Source organism: Malus sylvestris, chromosome 13 (assembly GCF_916048215.2).
Source record: "Malus sylvestris chromosome 13, drMalSylv7.2, whole genome shotgun sequence".
Taxonomy (NCBI): Eukaryota; Viridiplantae; Streptophyta; class Magnoliopsida; order Rosales; family Rosaceae; genus Malus; species Malus sylvestris.
In genome coordinates, this window is record NC_062272.1 from 26,157,190 (window position 1) to 26,166,961 (window position 9,772).

The 9,772-nt window shown below is 39.8% G+C and overlaps 2 protein-coding genes across 2 annotated transcripts; both read left to right on the plus strand.

The window, feature by feature from the left end:
* The first annotated feature begins 1,324 nt into the window (after positions 1–1,324).
* On the plus strand, positions 1,325–2,811 carry LOC126597743 (uncharacterized). The gene has a single exon (XM_050264554.1). It carries the CDS (start codon positions 1,578–1,580, stop codon positions 2,733–2,735), a length of 1,158 nt encoding a protein of 385 aa, XP_050120511.1. The 5' UTR covers positions 1,325–1,577; the 3' UTR covers positions 2,736–2,811.
* Positions 2,812–3,269: 458 nt separating this feature from the next.
* Positions 3,270–4,055, plus strand: LOC126597798 (uncharacterized). Its single transcript, XM_050264631.1, has one exon. It carries the CDS (start codon positions 3,355–3,357, stop codon positions 3,883–3,885), a length of 531 nt encoding a protein of 176 aa, XP_050120588.1. The 5' UTR covers positions 3,270–3,354; the 3' UTR covers positions 3,886–4,055.
* The last annotated feature ends 5,717 nt before the right edge of the window (positions 4,056–9,772 follow it).

The following is a 9,772-nucleotide window of genomic DNA, read 5'->3' on the forward strand; positions in this document are numbered from 1 at the left end:
TCCAGGGATCGCACCGGTGCCCCATTAAAGGTGTGGAAGGTTATCTTTCCTTGTTGATGTTGTCGAGAATTCTCATCTTTTCAATTGTGTCTTTGAATAGGACATTGACCCTTAAGCTGTTATCAACCAGGATACGGTTTACCAGGGCATTAGAGATTCGAACCTTGACAACGAAGGCAAGGGGTGAATGGCCGTCTTCCCGGATCACAATATGAAAACATCAAGATGTCAGAGTCAATCGCTAATGGTTTGTTAACAACATCCACCATTCTTGGTTTCTTGCAGGCCGTTTTTCTTTCTTTTCAGGTGTTCCGTAGATATTCTTGCTCGTCGTATATACAGTTCACCTTAAAGGACACTTCTTCCCTTGAACACTGCATATGGTGGAGACCCAAAAGCCTTTTGGATTTTCTAGGATGTTTCTTTAGAATAAGGTGTTGAGACGATTGTTCTGATGCCAAATCTCACCTCCGTCTTTTGGGTAGCTAATTATCCATCTTTTGTTTAACTATAGGGCTCCGCTATCGTTTAAGAGCTTCAAAGTAAGGCCAAAGATCATATTCATAGCTCTTCTATCTTCCAGTGAGAGACATTCTCACCATAGTCCGAGTTCTAGTTTTCATTTCAGGTTTCCTACATTGCCATCGACCTTGCTATGGCCAGGGTTAGTGGCAGCCCCTTATGTTTCTTCTTTTTTATTTCTTTTCCTTACTATCGTTTGCAATAAGCCCAACCTCCTTTTCCCGATTTACCCCTTCTTGCAACTGATTTCACCATCTTGATCCCTGTATGGAGATTGTCCTTTTTCTCTACCATCATCACCATTTGGCTTCATTATTTTTCAACTAATTCTCAATTTGATTTGCCTACCTTTTCTTGCAATTTTTCGTTTTTAAACAGGGGTGTGTAGAACTTTGGCTCAGGTGTTCACACCACCACCCTTATTGATCTTTGTTGGTCCTTCTCAGTATTTAAATTTTGATTTTCTTGTTGCTATTTCTTTTGAAGGGTCTTATTGCTATATCTTATTTAATGTTGACTTGTATCCCATTGATTTTGAGATAAATGTTGGTAGCTACAATACAATTATGTATTTAATACAGTTGTCAAATTTGATCTTCTAATATATACTATATGAATTATATCTGAAAGTTAGGAGAAAAACTTATGTGGGGCTTAACTTACCACTGGACCATGCTGAGTGACACTACATACAACTCATAACTTGCCATGTGTTAAACATTAAATATGATTTCTTATTTTTCGTTTTATGTCAAAATAAAATTAAAAAGTTAAAGCATTATTTCTTCAAGAAACTAAAATTGCTAAAATAAAACTCACAAACCCCAGTTGGTTCATCTGCAAACCCGCCCATAGACTCTTCTCTCTCGTCGGTCGGTGTCCCTAATTGTTAGGATGCCATCATCTTGTGGTGGTAGTTAGAGATACCAAGATTCGACAATTCGTCAAAAGGGACGGATACAGATACCAAGATTCGTGAAGGCTTGAACCCTAATCTTGGCCCCAATTTCGGGCGTCCTGATTCTTGTCGTAATTCCCATCCGCCGTTCATCAAAATGGCGTCTCATATCTCTGTTTTGAAATCGGATGAAATCGTTCTCAACCATCAATCCTTCCACAACGAAAAGATTCAGGCCCGTGAGAAAGTTGATGAATTCTTGTCTCAGTACCGTCCAAAATACAAGCCCAAAAGTCCTCCTTGTTTGCACCCAACATTGAAGAAATTTAAGAGGGTTCGCGACTACGCCAAATACCACGAAGATGGTTCTGCAAGGTTTCGTTCCAATTCCAAATTTCAAGTAAGTTTTGGGGTTTTTCGAAGTGATTTGGCTGGGAAGAATGAAAAGGTTTTCGATTTACTCGACAAGAAGGTTGAAGATTCTGTGATAATTTCTCCAGTTCTTGATTCTGATTGCATGAAATCCAAGATTCAAGCTTGCGTTCTGGGTTCTTCAGTTCCTAACGGATTGGTTGCTGCATTTAGAGATAAATTCGATCAATTCAGGACGTCGCCTTTGTCGAATCGTGAATCTAATTGCAAGAACGACTTGGCCCAAGAATTCATTTTCATAATTTCAGTATCAGATGATGGGTTGGTGAAACTTGATTCACTTGCACTCCAAGTGTTTGATGAAAGGTCACACTCAGCAGATTGTGATTTTCAGTTGGGCTATCACATGCCGATTTCTGACACCGAAGTTACACTTCGTAGGTTCTTTACTTCGAATGTTCAAATTAAAGATGCTCATAGTTCTAAATTTCTTGTTTGTAATGGTGAAGTCATGAAAAATGGTACGATTGTGCATTTGAAGCTTGGTTTCCATGAGTTAATTCTTGACAAAGGTGGAACAACTATTCAAATGCTCCTTAATTCGAAATCTACTGGAAAAGTTGAAGCCATTTTGGTGCACGAAAATGCTTCTGCTCAACTGTTTGATGCACTGCAGCCTTTAGGTGGGTTTTATAATGATGCAATTGTTTCTGTTAGATTTCAGTTCACCTACCATAAAGGAATTCGTGATAAAGGTGGAACTATATTTATCTCTGAATTCAATTCAATGGAATTCTTAGCAATCTGTGAGTTGGGTTTCGTTCTTAATGCGAAAAAGAGGAGTTTTTTGGAGGAAGCTGACCCCTTGATTGTACCTGTTGAGACGACTTTTCTTGCTTCCAATCTGTTTGATAAGACGACTTTTATTACTAATAGAGTGTAGCACTATTACGTGCCCATTTTTGAGGTGTGACAACAATTACACCCTTCTCAGTTCAAAGGCTCTTTTCATTTCAAAACTCTTTCATTTCATTTCATTGCAAGCTCTTTCATTTCATTGCTATTATAATATAAGTTTTCCCTCTGAATTGTTATTATTATTTAAATACAACGCACTCAAGCAATCTCTCTCTCTCTTCACCATGTACATATTGTGATTGAATTCTCTCCATAAGTATAGTCCTTAAACGGTAAAGAAAAAGCATAATCTTTTGGCTAAAAGTTAAATACTGCAATCTCTATCACTAAACATTAACTCAATACCACAATCTTTTGGCTAGAAGTCCATCAAGGTAAAGTCCATAAGTTGAGCTACTTCTAACTCAATACCACAATCTTTTGTCTAGAAATTAAATACCGTAATCTCCATCACTCAACTTCGGTCTACTAACGATTACTAATAATGATACGCTCGCAATTACCAAATTCGTGTACAAGTAAATTCCCGGCTTGTAGGGGCCATGGCTAATTTAGGGGCATTGTTTACTTGATAAGCAGTATTAAGCACCCTCTTCTTCTAAACTCTTGAACCCTCCGAGTTACTCCTTACTCTCACGCAAACTATGGGGGACCGAGAACGACGCAGAGACCGTGACAGAGAAAGACGCCGAGACCGCGTCCGCGTCAAGAGCTCGCATACACCCGAGCGCACCAGACCACGCCATACCCGCTCCCGCACGCGCTCCATCTCCCGTTCTCGGACTCCAGACGACAGGTCCCACCGGCGGCGCCAGCACCACGACCGCAGCCTCTCGACGGAGCCACGCAAGCAGCAGCGGCGCGAGTCGACTGTGGAGGACGAGAGGGACAGGCAGAAGGCCGCGGTTTTGGACTTGGTTGAGGGCATCGCGAAGGAGCAGAAAACTCAGCAGAAGCCGAGCAGCGATGGTGATGGTGGTGAGGGTATGGACGAGGATGAGATTGAGATGATGAAGAAATTGGGGGTGCCGACTGGGTTCGACTCGACAAAAGGGAAGCCGGTGCTGGGCGCCGATGTAAGTGGCGTTAGGGCGGTCACGAAGCGGCAGCCAAGACAGTATATGAACCGCCGCGGTGGATTTAATCGGCCGTTACCTGCCGAGCTCAGTCGCTAGATTACTGGTTAGGCTTTATAATCCCCTTATTTGCTGTTTCAGTTAGGGTGGAATGTTCTACTTACGCTCAAGTTTACATTATAAGTAGGATGTTGTTGAGTATAATGTCGGTTTATGATTTCTTTTATTCGTGTCAGAATTCGATTTTACTTCAAATTCGAGCTTACTAATTTCTTGTTTTGTGGTGCAATTGACCTAAACTCGTCAACGTTATCTATGTTTTTCTTGTGTTCATCCTTTTGTCAGCTAAGAGGTCACACTTGGTGCGATGGCAAGTGCCTTCGCCCATGAGCGGTAGGTCTCGGGTTCGAGACTTGGGAGCAGCCTCTCCATAAATGGAGGTAAGGCTAGCCGACATTCACCTTTCCCAGACCCTGCGTAAAGCGGGAGCCTTGTGCACTGGGTACGACCTTTTATCCTTTTGTCAGCTAGAATCTGTATATTAATGTGGGGATCAGTTCCTGATTTTCTGGGTTCTAGCCTTCTAGGGTAAGGTTATTCATGTTTTGAGTATTGGGGGGACGTTTCGTTTTACTTGAGAACTGCGTAGGGTTTATTTGTGGTCTGTAGAATGTCACTGCACTCGGTTTTGTGTCAAGCCTTTTGTTAGATCCAAGTACTCCAAGTCTTTTCTTAGATTCTCTTTCCAAGTCTTCTTAGGTGTTCCTCTACCCCTTTGCCCCTGATCCTCTATCTCGTTATCGCATCTTCTAACTAGAGCATCTGTAGGTCTTCGTTTCACGTGTCCAAACCATCTTAACCGATTTTCTCTTATCTTATCTTCAATTTTGGCTATCCTAAGATATAGCAAAAATCCTTAATACCGACTAGGCTCAAAAGGGCTTATGGGTTGTTCTCAAGAACACTTGCTCGACAGGGCTTATGTATGAATGCATAACAAGCAGGGATAGGAACTAGGCTTTAACATTTGAAGATGGGTTATGGTTTTGATTTCCTCAATGCAGCATTATTTTCATTGCTAAAAAATCCTTAATACTGACAGGTGTATTCGAGAGGATTGATTTTGGTCTATCTGTTAGTTTGTTTGGAAATTCTTTTATGGAACTCATTTTCCAGTTTCCCAGTTCTGTTTCTCTTATGTTCTTCCGTTGGAGCGGAAAATTTTAGGTACTTCAATTCTCCACCCACAAGTAATCTTGAACAACGCTCAAGTTAGTGTTTGTTCAGAATACTTGTAAAATATAGAATAATCTCATATCTCTCTCTTTCCCCCATTCTTGTGTGATTATGCCTTTTTATAGGCATAAAATGCTTAGACTCCAAGTTCCACTCTCCTTGTATTTCTCCATGTTACACATTCCATGAAAGTGTTTGATCATGCTCCTTCATACTAACTCTACTCCCCCAAATTTAGGATTAATGGGAAGTGGCTCATTGCTTGAACCTTAATTTTTGTACCCACAAATGCCCTCTTTTTTTCTCTGCAAACTCATATCATCTTAGTTTGTATAAGAAACATATTTCTTTTGCAAAAATTCATGTGACGTCATTGGTATGATACCAACAAACATGTGGATGATCTTCAAATATGAGTTTAGCCTTTGGCTATGATCACACTATAATTTAGCCTTCGGCCATAATTCAAACTAGGGTCTTCGCCCTCAGTCTTGGGCTTTGGCCATAATTCAGTCTAGGGACTTGAACCCTCGGTATTAAGTTGTCGGCCTTTTTGATCTTTGGGTTTTGTAACCTATATTTATGTTCTATCTCAAGCCCTTTGACCCCATTTGATCTTGGGTTTCGATTTAAATTCGGTCTTAACCCATTTGATCTTGGGTTCTCGATCTTAATTTGGTCTTAACCCATTCAATTCTGGGTTTCAATTTAATTCGGTCTTAACCCATTTGATCTTGGGTTCTCGATCTTAATTTAGTCTTAACCTATTCGATCTTAATTTAGTCTTAACCCATTCGATCTTGGGTTTTTTATCTTAATTCGGTCTTATCCCATTCGATATTGGGTTTCGATTTAAATTCGATCTTGAGTTTTCGATCTTAATTCAGTCTTATCTCATTCGATTTTGGGTTTTCAATTTAAATTCAATCTTAACCCATTTGATCTTGGGTTCTCAATCTTAATTCAGTCTTAACCCATTCGATCTTGGGTTTCGATCTTAATTCGGTCTTAACTCGTTCGATCTTGGGTTTCGATCTTAATTCGGTCGGAACTCATTTGATCTTGGGTTTTCAATCTTAATTCGGTCTCATCCCATTTGATTTGTGTTTTCATTCTTGATTTGGTCTTAACCCATTCCATCGTAGGTTTTCGATCTTAATTCATAAACCTAGGTTTTCGATCTTAATTCATAAACCTTGGCTTAATTTTATGTTTTCACCTTTTTGGTCTCAAATTCACAAACATCAGTTCATAATTAATCATGCAATTCATAAGCAAGCATTATAAAGATGGACCGTAGCATATATGCGGGTTGGTACGGTACCCATAGTTATCGTGCCTTAAACGTTCGCATCCTGAATTATGCCAGCAACAATGTTCAAGTTCAAGGGAAATCATCAAAGCGATGTAGCCTTGTTTCATTCATGATATTGGGGATCTGAGGTGGGATGCCGATCATCATGATCTTGCCTTTATAATTATTCTGTTCAAACACTCCTCTCAGGCAACTTTGTCGCCACTGGAGTTGATGCAGAGTGTTTTTCTTTTGCCCAAAAGCCTTGAGTACACACCCTATAAGTGGCTTTTCAATCTTCATGTTTAGCATACTGAAAATTGTCCATATAGCAATAGACATGAATTATTGTTCCTGGGGTATGATCATAAGTCAGTTATTCACAATATATAATAGCATTACTTGTACTCGTAGTCCCACCATGCAAACTTTCCTTGTAGAATTGCCCCTAGTCCAAGCTTGTCATGTGTCCCCACATGTTGCTCAACGTTCTCTTTCTGCAATGGTGTTTCTTCCTCTGTTTGGTTCCTTATAGCAGGATAAAGGGACGATTCGGGATGGTCCTAGGCTGCAACTTCACCCAATGTAGTTTGACCATTGTAGTATATCTATCCCATTTGAATGCAAATTCTCATCGCCAATTATGGTTCGATGATAGGGTCTCCAAACCCAACTATCCATGTGCGTACTCCACACGATTCACTTATCGTGAAACTCACTTCCGAATAAAAGCACCTGAAAAGATTTAGATCTTATAACATCCAAGTATGGAAATATCGTCGAGTCAAAGTAAGCTTGATATTCAATCCTTTGACGAGTTCCAAAGAATCTGATTCAAGAGTGATTGACATGTAATTTATTTCTTGACCAATTCAAGAAATAGAAAGAGTTTAGAAGTTCTGTCTAAAACGTAACATGAACTATACACACATTCTAGTATGAACTCATATAAGATTATTCTTTTTCATACTAAGATTATTCTTCATGCAAAATTTAAACCCGGTGAAAGATTTTTCTTTGTAAAATTGTAAAGCGATAGAGGATGGGTATGCAAATTTCTTTAACATTTTATGACGAAAATATGTAATGATAGAATTTGTATTTTAATGGAAAATCGTAAAATAGCTGGAGGAAAGAAATTCTTCTCTACGTTTGGTGTGTAAATTTGTGCCCTCATTGTTGCTTGGATGGCATTCATGCCTTCTCAAGGCGACTTTTTGTACGATCCCAGTGTTGGGCCTTCGGCCCTAATTTATTCTAGGTCTTCAACTGACGGTCTTATGATTTTCGATCATGAATTTATGTAGTAATAGCGTGCTCCAAGCCATGAGTGCTTGCCAAATAATTTCTTTTCAATATGCAACCAAACGATGTGTAATATAAGCATTTCCACCTTCTCTCCATATTCTCATAAATTGGAACACGATTCATTATCTTTGATCATAGTAATCAGCAGCATGCATTTCAAGTGAGCGATGAGCATGATTCATATTATCCCCAGCTTTGGTAACACAATCTGCTAGGAGGTGCTTCCGTGCCCCCACTCCACAATGGATCTCCCATAGGTACTTGGTTAGTTTTCCTGTTTCGCTTTGTAGGAATTTATTGTCACTTCATGCAATTGTCTTTCTCTAGATAGGATTGAATGCAGTGTTCTTTCCTTTGTTCCCCTCACTTGTGGGCTTTTTTTTCTCTTTTTTTTTTTTTTCATGCCTCATTTTTAGCAACTATGTCCCCTTTTTTTTGTTGTCTTCAACTGGTTTCAAAGCAAGCTCCTGATATTCACGTGGAGTTAACGTTCCACAATCTTCTGATAAATTTAGATAGGAGTCCCTCAAAAGACACACGAAGATTGGGGAGAACTGCCCAATTTCAGAAGCTTTGGTTCCTCCAGAAGCTTTAACACATACATGCTCGGTTATTTGAGTGACAAGAGAGATACGATCAAGTGAACCTGCATCTATTCCACCCATATGGTTTGTAAATAAGCATGATAGATAGGAGAACCACTAAGGAAAATATATGTGTGCCATACGTTTCCGTCCGATCAAAAGCGTCATTATCCAATAGTAATAGATTGTTTTCTGTCTCATCCAATGCAGTTCTCTTCAATGGTGCATTCCAACACCATAGCCTTTTTGTACATGGGTGATGTGTAAATGCTATTTGAAACCCGCCACTCCTTCCGAAGTTCCAAAAAGCTAGTTAAGAATAAAGCTCTTGCCTTGGCAGGCATGGCCGCAACTGACGATACCAATGGGTTATGAGCTGCAACATGGAGACAACCTCTTGATCCCTCTGGAACTTCCCATTCTTGTTGAGCAGACGAGCCGTATCGGCTTCGGGGGGACCCGATCGCAAAGACGAGGAAGAGAATGATGGCAACGGCGATGCCGGTTAAGAGTCTTCTTCGCCTCTGAAAATTTTCCCATGTTTTACCCTCTGAAGTATTCCTATGTTTTTCCGTTGCTCTTGGTTACAACGTCGTGTAGTGATTGTGCTTTCCTTCATCCAGCTAACTGAGAACAGGGGATAGAGACAGTTGAAGGTTTTAATTTAGGCACAGAGAAGAATAGAAAACTTAACCAAGTTTTTAGCCCATGCCCCCATTGTGGTGTGGGTGAAAGCGTGACTTCTCAAATACGGCTTTTTGTACGAATTCCCACAGATGGCATCAACTGTTGGAGCGAAAAATTTCAGATACTTCAATTCTCCGCCAACAAGTAATCTTGAACACGTTGAGCAGCTTTAGACACCATCTTTGCTCACCATCAATAAGGGAGAAGGAGGACCTACAATAAAACACTCTGACACTCAAGTTAGTGTTTGTTTAGGATACTTATAAAATGTAGAACGATCTTGTTCGGGCAAGATTTTCCTCGCACAGCTCCTTATGGGTGTGGCACTTGGTTGTCGGGTGAGCTCTTGCTGCTTAGTGTATTGCAAGATAAGTTAGTACTTAGTTTGAAAGGTGCCTTTGTAGGGCCTTTGGTGTAGGCCTTGATGCTCGCAATCAAAACTAACAAGGATTTAGGTGTGCAACTTTTATCTCAGTATATCAGATGTAGAATAGGTATGGTTTAAGTTGATTACTTGCGCCCTAAATTATTTAAACTTCTTGTTATCAAATGATTGTCACAGATGGGTTAAGTTTGTATTAAGTTCAGGGCCCTTATAACCATTTCCTCGAACACAGTTTGTTCTTAATGAAAACAGGTTTATTAAGTTAACCAGATTTGAATGTAAATGGGACTCTTAAGTAGAAAACAGTGGAAACATCTTGAATAAATGTTGGAAAGTAAGTTAAGGGATAGATCTACTAAATAAAAGTACGAACAAAGAGACTCGGGCAAGATTTCACCTTGTTGGGCAAGGTTGAACTTCTTGCAACCACTTCTCTTTGAGTTTACAGAGGTTGTATGCTAAAAGGGATGGAAGGTAAACAAGTTTTACACT

What these genes read in the sequence shown, in the direction of transcription:
- LOC126597743 (XM_050264554.1), top strand. Translation starts at nt 1,578, where the DNA reads ATGGCGTCTCATATCTCTGTTTTGAAATCGGATGAAATCGTTCTCAAC.
- LOC126597798 (XM_050264631.1), top strand. Translation starts at nt 3,355, where the DNA reads ATGGGGGACCGAGAACGACGCAGAGACCGTGACAGAGAAAGACGCCGA.